Source organism: Polychytrium aggregatum (genome assembly GCF_025602895.1).
Source record: "Polychytrium aggregatum strain JEL109 chromosome Unknown BJ171scaffold_17, whole genome shotgun sequence".
Taxonomy (NCBI): Eukaryota; Fungi; Chytridiomycota; class Chytridiomycetes; order Polychytriales; genus Polychytrium; species Polychytrium aggregatum.
Genome location: NW_026516219.1, coordinates 44169 through 55898, shown reverse-complemented (window position 1 = coordinate 55898; position 11730 = coordinate 44169). Strand labels below are relative to the sequence as shown.

General features: G+C 58.4%; 3 protein-coding genes across 3 annotated transcripts; 2 read left to right on the top strand and 1 right to left on the bottom strand.

Moving 5' to 3' along the window:
* Window positions 1-364: 364 nt before the first annotated feature.
* On the bottom strand, window positions 365-1887 carry BJ171DRAFT_474612 (phosphatase 2C-like domain-containing protein; the record flags this gene model as incomplete). Its single annotated transcript, XM_053108750.1, has 5 exons — window positions 365-609; window positions 804-953; window positions 1102-1158; window positions 1247-1408; window positions 1674-1887. 5 exons carry the CDS (start codon window positions 1885-1887, stop codon window positions 365-367), a joined length of 828 nt encoding a protein of 275 aa, XP_052966835.1.
* A 2769-nt stretch (window positions 1888-4656) lies between these two features.
* Window positions 4657-6003, top strand: BJ171DRAFT_474611 (aquaporin-like protein; the record flags this gene model as incomplete). Its single annotated transcript, XM_053108749.1, has 2 exons — window positions 4657-4947; window positions 5206-6003. 2 exons carry the CDS (start codon window positions 4657-4659, stop codon window positions 6001-6003), a joined length of 1089 nt encoding a protein of 362 aa, XP_052966834.1.
* A 382-nt stretch (window positions 6004-6385) lies between these two features.
* On the top strand, window positions 6386-11704 carry BJ171DRAFT_503468 (uncharacterized protein). The gene is made up of 19 exons (XM_053110868.1): window positions 6386-6552; window positions 6707-6929; window positions 7094-7192; window positions 7392-7463; window positions 7576-7641; window positions 7739-7937; window positions 8092-8144; window positions 8246-8693; window positions 8770-8883; window positions 8955-9096; window positions 9213-9239; window positions 9405-9523; window positions 9639-9710; window positions 9808-10188; window positions 10381-10455; window positions 10630-10773; window positions 10964-11191; window positions 11289-11360; window positions 11479-11704. The coding sequence occupies exons 1-19, from the start codon at window positions 6437-6439 to the stop codon at window positions 11541-11543; spliced, it is 2715 nt and encodes a 904-aa protein (XP_052966833.1). The 5' UTR covers window positions 6386-6436; the 3' UTR covers window positions 11544-11704.
* The last annotated feature ends 26 nt before the right edge of the window (window positions 11705-11730 follow it).

Here is an 11730-nt window from a genome sequence, read left to right as displayed (position 1 = left end):
GCTCAATCTGTTGAGACATCATGGAGCGGCAGCTCCGCCCATCCTCCACTCTCTGCCACCCCGTGCTCTTAGGGTGATTTGCTGCGGAGGAGAATGTGCCGCATATCAGCCAACGGGGGGTGGGGTGGTAATGGTGGTGATAGTAGAGTGCGAGAGAGGTGAGGCAAAGGCACAAGCAAGTAGAAACAAGGAGGAAAGGAGGAGAAACGTATGAAAGGAGCAAGAGAAAGAACGGAGAGTGAATAAACGAGAAAAAGGGCAGAGCTTAAGGAGGCCGTCGCAACAAACACAGCATCAAGAGTCATCTGAGCGACTCGTCTTGGTGCTGTTTCTCTTCAAAATTTACATTTAGATGAGTGCGATTTTAGTTCGAGATGAGGTCGCCGGCTTTGCTCTTGATGGCTTCGATCCACTGTTCTTGCGTTCTGCCCAGCAGGGTTCCGACGATAATGACGGTCATGTTGTCGCAGCCAACACCTCCCATGTCGCTGTCCTTGGCCAGGCATCGGTCCATCAATTCCTCGGCGGCCTTGGCGAGGTCGCCGTGGTTGAGGAGCCGCTCACGCACAAAGTCCACGACCTGTTGGTTCGAAAGAACGTCCCAGATACCTGTACACGCATCGGCAACCGAAACAGAGGATGAGGCGGTGGCCTGTTCTGGGGGGGGTGGGCTGAACGGCAGTGACAATAGGATGCGAGCATGGGCACCAACAGACACCAACAGACACCAACAGACACCAACAGACACCAACAGGCACCAACAGGCACCAACAGCAACAAACAGGCACCATGAAAGCACTCACCATCGCACGCCAGCACAACAAACTCGTCGTTTTGATCCAGAGTCTGCTCGGTGATATCGGGGTTGGCGGTCACGATTTGTTGTTCCGGGGGGAGATCGGCAACATCCTTGAACTCAAAGTCGCCGAGAGCACGAGAAAGAGCCAGGTTGCCTGTGGTGTAACAAAGATTCCCAGCGGGTGGATGAGTTGCAAGCCAAGCCATCTTGCCGGGGGCGGGGAGCAGAAAAGGAAGACTGGATATCTGCACATCGCCGGACCCAGGCAGCAGCGAGCCCGATTGCGTGTGGCAGCCACTTACCGTTCACGCGGCCAAACTCAACAAAGCCACCGGCCATGGTGATGCGGTTGATTTCCTCTGGTGGCGAGCGCAAAGTCGTAAGCCAGACGTCCGGAGAGCGTATAAGGGGTTATGATGACTGCGACATGCAGCGACCTGAGCGTACCAGGGTTGGTGGGCTTGTGGTCCTGGGACAGCGGGATGGCACCGCCGCCGCGACTCAGGACAGCTCTCGAGTCACCGGCGTTGGCACAGAAAAGGCGGTTGTCTTCGGTGATCAGGATGGTCACCGATGTGCATCCGGAGCTGTCGGACTGCATCACGGGTTCTGGAGGACGGCATGCGACGGCGACAGGTTAGGGTATATGATGCAAAGTGGGGGGGGGCAGGTGGCCGCTGTCCAGGGTCTGGCCCTGGCGCTGCCGTGCCACCCAAAGTCGCGGAAATCGAGCGCGCCGGGCGGCTGCGGATACCTCGGCCTTCAGAGCATACCGCGAGCGCAAATGCGTGCTGCCGCGAGGGGGTGCAGCAGCGCGCACTTCCAGACATGCAGGCAGGCAGCCAGGCAGCCAGGCAGGCGGTGGGATGGGTACCTTTGGACAGGGCAAGATCGAACGAGAGGAAGCCGCTCTTGAGTGAGTCTTTGAAGTTGCCGTCCTTGAATTCGGCAGTCTCGGCGATCTGGGTGTGTAGCTTTTCTCCAGCGAACTTTGCCACCGTGCTTCCGCCGTGTCCATCAAAGACTCCAAAGAATGAGATTTTCTTTCCATCGATAAGACTCAGGACGGTAGTGTGAGCATCCTCCATGCCTTGAGGAGCAGGAGGTATCGAGAGGGGCGACGGGCAGACAACACGAGATCGCATAGGTTCGATGACAGACCGCGCAAATCAGGAGTCAGCGAGTGGAGAAGGAGGCAGGTGCGGTTGGACCGGCGGGTTTGGTTTCGAGGAAAGAGAGATCGGCATCAAGTGTCAGCAACGGCCGTGTCTCGTGATGGCTGCTCCCAGTCCAGTTCGTCCAGCAGAAACGGCCTCGGTCCGGCTGCGTGACGCAGCGGAAGAGCCCACAGCGACGGTCTGTGGGGCTCGAGCAAGACAGCAGCCAAAGGCACACCGCAGCGACAACGGCTCGACATCATCCAGAGACGAGCGATCCAGCTGCTGCCGTTGCTGCTACTGCCGCTCCAGGTCCCAGCGACAAGCAGGGAGAGCCGGATGGCGGCATCGCCTCTGGTCGGTCATCTCTGGTCGGCTCTGGCCTCCACCGCCAGATCAGCCGGAGCCGCCACAGCAGGACGACTGCATGGCAGCCACACGTCTGCAGCAGATGGATCTGCCTATAGACGAGAGACAACTGGTGCCAGAGAAGCTGCCTTGAGCAACAGAGCCAGCGACAGCACAGGATGCCTGGCCAATGCCCCCCCCCCGACACGTATGGGTGACGGACGGAGGACTGTATAGCAGCCAGGCATCATCGCAGCCGTGTGTACAGAAGACCGAGTGCGGCAGATGCAAGAAGCAGTCGAGAGGAGAGATAGCAGCGACGAGCAGCCGCAGCCGCCCAAGCAAAAGGGCAGACGGGTCGGAAACGTACTGATGCGCCATCCCTGCATGGCACTGGCGCCATAGAGCAGGCGATCGTCTCCGCCAGAGGTGGTGTGCTTTTCGGTGACGGGCTCGGAGAGTGTTTGACCCATGGCAGGCAGCGGACGAGATAGGCAGTCGGCGACGGGGAGGAAGAAGAAGCGAGATTTCGGAGAGCGGCAAAGCACCGGCGAGGAGCACGAGGAGACGAGATTCACAACAGCAGGAAAGAAAAAAAGGGCGGCCCAGTTGCGCAGGACCTGGCCGCCTGTGGCTCTCGCCTGGGGCGGGGGGGGCGAAAAAGTGGAATCTCGCCGCTCTGGCGAGCCAGGGGCATTCTGTGTCTGTGTTCTGTGGCGCCTTGGCGGCGTCATGTGCCGTCGACACTGAGACTGTGGTCTGTTGCGACTGCGTGGTGTGGTGGTGTCCTGTGAGCGAGGCGAGGATGAGTCTGCATCTGGTCTATACTGCGTGTATTTGATGCGCCTCGGCTGCGGGTGCTGTCGGGTCGAGGGTTAATGCCCCAGCCCGCAGCCGATGCGTCAAAGTAATATTCCCCCCGCTCTCGCTGTTGTTGTCTCGCCTCGCTCTCGCTTTCGCTCTCTCCCGCTCTGTGCGACCTGCTGCCTCACCTGATACCCACATGTCCTTCGCCGCTGCCGCAGAAGCACGCCCTTGTCATGATTCCGTGTCTGTGCCACTCTGCACCGTGTCTGCTCCGGGGCAGCAGCGGCACATGTTCTGGGCTCCGGCCAATCGCAGCGAGCCTGGCTGCCGTTCTGTGTCGCCGCAGCACCGCCACCGCCACCGCCAAACGCCAGGGTGCTTCTGATTCCCACGCCCAGCATCGGACTTGTCGTCGTCGGGTCCATCATTCCGGCCACCCTTGCGACCGCCACCAGTCCTTGCGGCCATCATCGTCGCCCTGATCACTCACGGAACCCCGTATATCCTCTGCGTGCACGCCTGCTCGCCCTCGTCCGTGAACATCAACCCGACGGGGCCTGCTGTTTGCAAGGGCGCGCACCAGAATCACGGCTGCCCCCAGCTTGAATCAGGATCAGGATCAGGATCAGCCCTTTGCGCTGTCATGCATGGCGGAACTCTCACTATTCGCGACCCGGCAGCGAGTCAGTCGCACCGCTCGGCTGTGCAGTGCTTCCCCTGAGGTGTCGTGGGCACAACCAATGCATCGACGCTTGCCCCCCCCGTGACGATCGGCCCCTGATTCTCTCCGTCTTGTCGGTTTGGCTCTTGGCGAATCTGAAAATATATTTCCGACAGCACCCTCGTCTTTCTCGCTGGCCACTCGCCCGAGCCCGGCTTGTCACTCCACAGCCTTCATCCCGGCCTTTCTTGTGCACCATTCCTCCTCGTCGTCATCACTGGACGCGTCTCGCAACCAAAACTTGGCCGCAGTCCTCCGCAACCGTGACTGGAGCACACTGCCATTGCGAGGTAGGCGGGTCTTTTTTCTCAGGGTTCAACACAAGGGTCTTTGTGCGATGTGGTGTGCATGGGCAAATCTATGAGTCAATGCATGTGCCATCCGTCCCATCGTCGGCTTGAGCTCGAACGAGGCCGACGCGTCCCGATCCCCAGCACCATTATGAAAATGGATGCCAACACTCACCTGGGATCGTGGCAATCGATACAACCACCGTCCTGTCGCCCCTGCCTTCAAACAACGATACTCCAAACTCATTTGCCTTCACCGCGGTTCCTATTCTGCCTCCATGACTCGCCAAGACCACTGCACGCAATCTCGTCCGTGGCTGCTCCCAACCCGCCCTCTTCTCGTGCTCCCCTTTCCCACAGCCATAGCAACTCGTACCATACCCACTACATACCATGTCGCAGCTGCCAAAGAAGGGAGAAAACCTGCTCTATCTGAGTACGTCACTGCACTGAGGTCGTTGGCTCGTGCTGCCGTCGATATTGTGCATCTCCAGCATTTCGCAGCGCCTCGCTCACATCCACGGGCTATTAGGCATGTCGTCGGTGGTCGAAAGCGGCAGCGAAGAGTCGGAGACACCCGTTGTGGAGATCGACATGGGCGAAAGCGACCCCTCAGACTCTCATGTATCCTGCAAAATCCGATGGGGTCTGTGGACCCACAAGGTCAAGAGGAAGCTTACTTACTACGGGCTGGCGATCCAGCTGTCGTGGCCCCATTTCCAACCCTACGTCGCCGAGTTTCTGGGAACGCTGTTTCTAGTCCTGCTCTGTATCGGCTCTCTGTCGTCCCTGGTACTCATCGGGGCTCTCAAAGGAATCTGGGAGGTGAGTGCGTGTCTGTCTCAGCGCACATGACCGAGCTGAGCAATGTGCGGGCTCCGTGCATCTGCTAGAGCCATGTCGTCGCAAGCCTGCCGTCCTAGCTGAGCTGGGTACGATTCCAACTCTCGCTCCATTTTCTATCCACTTGTGGCACTCGCCTGGTTGTGCTGACCGTCCGCCTTTAACTCCATCCGACACATTGGCGGAATCGATCCCTCAACAACTCACTTGCCACGATGGATCTGGCTCGATCCCGGTCAGCTGGCTGTTGTCTGCGGCACTGCCTTGGGCCTCGCCATCTACGGAACGGCCTACGTCTCAGGGGCACACTTGAATCCTGCAATCTCGCTGACGATGGCCATATGGCAGTACCGGACCGGGTTCACCTTCAAGAAAGCCCTGCTGTACTGGGTCGCCCAGCTGCTCGGAAGCATCGCTGCCGGGTTCCTCAACTACGCACTCTTCAACGCCCTCATTGCCGAATACGAGCAGCTCAACAACATCCATCGCGGCCAGTCCGGATCCGAACTCTCGGCCATGATCTTTGTGAACTACTTTCCCAACCCGGGGTACTACCCCCAGTACTACACCCCCACAACCAACGCCTCGTCCGCCTCCATCAATGGACCTTTGCTCACCCTGCTGAGCCCCGCGAATGCCCTCTTTTGCGAAGCCTTTGGATCTGGCATGCTCTCCTTCATGGCCTTTGCCCTGACTGATCCCGACAACAGAGCCATGCCCCGAAAGGAGCTTGCACCGTACTTTATCGGCCTTACCCTCACCTGCCTAATAGCCGTCATTGGCCCAATCACCATGGCCTCCTTCAATCCTGCCCGCGACCTCGGCCCTCGCTTTGTGGCCGCGGCTCTGGGCTGGGGCACTGTCGCCTTTCCAGGCTCACGCATCGGCTTTTGGGTCTACATTCTCGGCCCTTTCATTGGCGCTCCGATCGGCGGCGGAATCTATTTGCTGCTCCTCGGGAAGCGCCCAAGGTCAACGCGAAGCCGCCGTCTCACCCACAGCGCCCGGGAGCGACAAGTCCATTATGACGACGAGTGAGTCCGGGGGGGAGGCTGCTCTCCGACGGACCGCAAATACATTGCAGGGCTCTGTGCGGCAACTTGGCTTGCTGCACGGCCCATCCTGTCACCCAATATCGGTGTGAGAGCGTGGGAAGCAGAAGCAGACGCAGAAGCAGAAGCATGGGCAGAGGCAGAAGCAGAAGCAGAAGCAGAAACTGGCTCGGCGTGCATTCGCCCAGTCGGGGTGCTCGGGCCGCAATCCGACACCTGCTCCATTACCAGAGTATCGCATGCCGTCGTATGCGAGTCCGCCCTGCCTGGTGGTGTGGTGGCTCGCTTGGTGGCTCTTGGATCCCGGACGATTGGTTCGTCCATGTCACCCCCAAACACGCCTTTGCCTTTGCCTTCGCCTTCGCTTTCGTCTTCGTCCTCGCCCCGATCCCAATCTCCTTGCATCCGCATCTCCAAACATGTCGACGAGACACGATCTCCTGCTCGCCACTCTGCTGGGATATGGCCACTCGTGGGAGTCCTGCATCCGGGCAATCGAATATGGCTTCACGTCCCCTGAGGAGGCCGATTCATGGTGCGTTTGGCAAGGTGCTCCCTTCCCAACGACCCCTGTCGCTCCCTTCCCCGCCTCGGCCACCACCCCCGGCTCTCTTGTGGAGACGGCTTTCCCTTAGCCCATCCTTCCTCTCCCTACAAGCTAATAACCAGCTCTATTATTGCCTGTGCAGGATCAAGTCCCAGTTGCTCTCCACCAACAACCAACCCATCCTGCGGCTCGACCTGCCTTCAGACTCGTCCCCGAGCGAAGTCGATATCGAGCCGTTGCCCGATGCAGACGTACCGTCGAGTGAGCCAGCAGCCGATTCTCCGACGACGAATGCCAGCTCCTCTCGGATAACGAGCCCTGTATCGGCAGCGCAGGATCCCATCCAGCACGATCCCACCCCGCAGGTATCGATCGTCTCTCTGATGCTCTCCTGCGCATTGGTCGCATGAACGGCGAATTGGAGAGGCCGGGGCTCGCAGTGTTCCTCGATATCGCCGATCGAATGATCTTCAAACACCATCAGTGATGATATCGGCTCACACCCCATCGCCATCCCTGGCTCCGATAGGTCAGCTCGCGGTATACATCAACTCGTGAAGACCACTCCCGTTTGGCGCAGACGATTCAATTCCAGGAGAGCAAGCGATTCAAGAGCCAAAATGCTCAGGTTGGTTGAGTACGAGCAGCGATTGACCCTTCGGTCCGTCGTCGGGGATGGGAGTGGATCGAGTCCAGAGGAGCGATCGAGTGACGGAACGAATCGGCGCCAGCTGCTCATGAACCCTGAATACCACCCGGCCTGCTCTGATAATAACGCTCTATGTCTGCGCTCCTCGCTTCTGTCGATCCACACTGGGGCTTTTCAGCATCGGCAAGAGGCTCTGGCCCGTTTCAAAGAGGATCGCGAGAGAATGAAGCTGAGATCTACCACATCGGCAGTATGTTCTCCTATCTCTCTCGGACCTTCGTCGGTTACTGTTGCCGACTCAACAAACGAAGCCTCTGCCGCCACCATCCGTCTGACTTGTGACTATCCTGCTATCTGCATAGGCCCCGCCTGATATCAAGCCCAAGGCTGTCCAGCCTAGCCCCTCGGCCAATGAAACGGTCCTCCAGGTAGAGTTGGATCGGCTCTCAGAGACATACATGATCGCCTCGCACGGATTTCTTCGACCGGTGCCCACGCTCACTCTCGGCCGGTTGCTTGCATCAGATTCGGTATCCCAACGGAACGAGTGTCAAGAAGCGCTTTACCTCCAGTTCGGACCTGGGAAGTGTCTTTGCCTGGGTCGTCGATTCGGCAAGTGCACGTGTGCCAGCCTGGTGCAAGGCCGGCAGCTTCCAGTTACTGCAGCCGTTTCCGCGGCGAACGTTTGCCCGTCAAGACCATGTCCTGTCGCTTTTGGATGCAGGTACTGGGGTCGTGCCCTCTACTGGAGCCGCAGAGCCGTGCTAACAGCGCATCCGAGCGAGGATGAGGGAGCGGCTCGCCGAATGGGCTGGGCAATTTGGCGCCGATTGCCAGGGAAGACTGATTCCAAGCGGGCCCTCAATTCATCTTCTCAGGTTTGGTTCCCAGCGGGAATTTGCATGTGGTCCCTTTGGCTGCCGAGTCGGTGGTAGGTTCTGTGTTCTGTGCAATGTAATTACTCGCAGCTCAGATAATCCAGTGTCTGCACTTCCCCTATTCACCTCATCTCCTTTCTCGGTGTTTGTTCAGGATCGTGCTCCGGCCGCAATCGTTAGCCCGATAGCCCAGCCACCCTTGGTTGCCGCATCCTCAGCCGAACTTGGTGACTCCAGTGCGACCACTTCCCGTGATCCGGCAGCACCAGCCACTCTCCCATCGGACGACATGGCCATTGATAGCAACGAGGATGCTTCTGATACCAGGAGCGGGCCTGGTCCTCACGATGTCATGGACTCAGACACTGATGAAAACGGCGACGATGATGGCGTGGGCGCCAGCGATTCCAGCGATTCCAGTGACGATAACGACGGCTCCCGTGCCAGTGACCACGAGCCAGAAGTTGTCCCTCCCCATGCGGCACCGAGGAACCGCGGGAGACAGCCCGGGCTTCATAGAGGACGGCCGAGATATCGGATTGTCCAGAACGCCTTTGTCGGCGCCGGAAATCGCCTGGGCGGAAGTGTTCCCCAAGACGAGAGTAAGCACGGCGGGCACTGCTGGGTCCATATCTCGAGCATTTCGGTAATGATCTGACGTTGATCAACCCCATACAGGAGCGCTGCCCTTTGTCCCGGTCGCGCCGGCCGACACTATCGCGGAGAAGAGGCCCCGCAAGCTGCTCAGGTCGCCGCGTTCACTCAAGGAGCTGGCTCTGCTGACATCTATGGGTATGGACTGAAGTTGGCTGAGTGTGCGGTGCAATGGTGCCTTCCCGCTCACGCATTTAATCTTGGTTTAGATGTGATTAGAGACCCTCGAACAGCGGCCTCAACCTTGGTTGTGCTGCGAAGCTATGGCTCGTCCCTGGTCGAGATGATCATAGATCATGCTGTGCGCTCTAAGACCATCAGCGCCTTCCTGGCCTCACGACTGAGCTCTGCGTGCGTTAAAATGCCTGTGCTGCAATCCGGTGCTCAAATAGCAAGGCTTCATCCTGACTGACTGACTGACTGACTGACTGGCTGACTGACTCGATCCATGCCTCTCGGTTTGATAGCATCGTGGAAAACCTTTGTCTCGATCAGTGGGTATCCAGCGGCACACTGTCGCTCAGCAATGCTTTGTCCGCAGCATCATACCTCTCGGTACCTTTGCTCGCTGCTAACGCCGCCGCCCAAGTGTAGCAACGGTGGACTGACAGCGAGTGCTTTCCTCTCTGCCCCGGACAACCCACGGCAATTTCAATCAGCTGCGTGCTGACCACCGACTCACTCGTGGAGAAGCTGACCCTCGACCATTGGGTGACGCTGGATCGAGTGTCGCTGAAGGGCTGCCACATCAGTGACCAAGCTGTTGTCGCACTCTCGGGTAGGCATCATCACCCACGATTCATGCGGCGAGTGCTGTTCTAGTGTGCTGGCGTCGTATTCTTGAGGTAGACGTGACAGCCTATTCACGCGAATGTTTCGTGACCTTGCTCCAGCTGCCCGGTCGTTGCAAAGTCTCAATCTGGCAAACTGTCGGGTAACCGACAAATGTGCATATGTCTTCCGCGGTAAGAAAGATGAAGATGTGTGCAACTCTCGTGGGGAGGTGGGGCGTCGAACCGTGCGAGACGCTTACGTGAGACCGAATCTCGACTCCGTTGCTAGAGCTTGGCCAATTGCGGGAGCTCGACCTGTCGTACACCCTTATCGGCACCAGTGGCCTTGCCGAGATCATCGATGCTGTTCAGACGACCCTCGTCTCCCTCAGCATCGGTAACTGCCAGCGAATCGAGGGCGAGCGTGTCTTTGAACTTCTGGCAAACACTCGTCTTGTTCGATTGAACGTCTCGCGACTGCACTTTGCAGCACCAATGAGCCCTGTTCGTGGTAGCCTCGTCAACGCCCTCGAGTACCTCGATATCAGTGGCACTCCGATTGTCAACGGCGACGTGCGCCTGGTGGTCTCGTCGTTTCGCAACCTGCTGGAGCTCGATCTGCGCGGCTGCAACAACCTAAGCGCCGAGGGATTGATTTGGATCCCCAGAGGTGCGTCAGTCGATGCCCCTTGTGGATTTGCTCTGACGGACGATGAGCACATGTTCAACCGAGGATGGGTGTAGGATCGAATGAGGCCCCGCTTCTTGTGTTGCCCGAGCTGACGCTGCGTTGAATTGCTTCGGTACGACGGACACCCTTCTTTTGGCCATGGGATTGTCGGCCTCGGCTGGCAAACAACAGGCCAGCAGCATCTTCAGCATATCCAGCTCCCGCTCTCCGGTTTACCGCTGGATGGCATACTCCCCAAGTTTACAGGTATGTGATTGCAAGTGAGTACCAGGGCTCGCACGACAGCACACGGCGGATCGGCTGTCTCCACATGGCCATCGTATGAGTGTGTCGAGTGTCTTTGCGCCCCATGCTTCCGAAGGTGGTCTGACATGCCCATTGACGACTGGCGCACGGCTGGACATGCTTTACAACTCCAAGATCTCCCACTCGTCAAGCTCGATCTTGAAGGCGCCCAAGTCTCCAACGAGGGGCTGCAGACGCTTCCTCGACTCTCGAGAACATTGGAGCACTTGAACTTGTCACGAACCAAGGTGGACGACGCCGGTCTTGCTTCGGTTGCAGGTGAGGATGCTTTGGTCCCGAGAGCTTTGCACTTGCTCCTGCACTTGCTCCTGCATCAACCAGTCGCCAATCGGCCTTGAGCCGCATTCACGGCTGGTCCTTCGCTCCCGGCTCACGCGCTACGGCATCCGTGACTCGCTCGCATTTGTGGGTGCGTGTATCATCGCTGCTTGGGCCGATCTGCAACCAGGGCTGCTGCAACTCAAGGAGCTTTACCTCAACCACCTCGATATCCACGACGAGGGAATGGGCTGCCTCCTGGCGCTTCCGTACCTGCGAGTGCTCTCTCTGGCACAGACCCATGTCTCCGATAAGCTCCTGGACGAGCTCACCAAGTCACCGATGCGGTTCGCTCTCAAGAGCCTGAATCTGTCGCACACGCCGGTCAGAGATGCAGGCGTTATGAACATGCTGGCAGGTGCGCACCAGCGAGCCGATGCTCCCATCAACCCAGCGAGTCTCTCTCGATTACCGTGTGTGCCCTGCAGCCAGCGACTAACTTTATCTTGCTGCAGCGTTCTCCAACTTGGCCATCATCAACTTGGAAGGCACTCTGGTCACTCCTGGCTGTGTCGCCAACATCCAAGGTATGCCATCGACGTTTCCGACTCTGCTTGCTGCTGCTGCGGAGTTGTATCTTCAAAGCTGTACGATTCTAACCACTCGCGGTGGTATCCATTTCCTTTATCGCAACGCATCCCACAGATCTGGGGTACGGCTTGGTGGTCCGCTATACCCCTCCAGCTCCTCCTGGCGACGGTGAAGAGTGAACGCCAGATTGTTTCGAACGTATCGCATTTGCTCAAGTATCTGGCACCCGCTGGCACCCGCTGGCTCTCCGATGGCGGCTTACGACTACACTCGCCATGGAGAGCACGGCCCTGAATACACAGTCGATCGTTGCTACGATATTCCGCTGGACGCATGGTGGCTTGTCAACTGCGTCTCGAGTGTCGC

Bases quoted from the DNA above. Each gene is read 5' to 3' on its own strand.
- BJ171DRAFT_503468 (XM_053110868.1), top strand. From the start codon at position 6,437: ATGTCGACGAGACACGATCTCCTGCTCGCCACTCTGCTGGGATATGGC. The intron at 7,938-8,091 runs GTACTGGGGTCG...TCATCTTCTCAG, and splicing joins CCTGTCGCTTTTGGATGCAG to GTTTGGTTCCCAGCGGGAAT. The intron at 9,524-9,638 runs GTAGGCATCATC...ACCTTGCTCCAG, and splicing joins AGCTGTTGTCGCACTCTCGG to CTGCCCGGTCGTTGCAAAGT.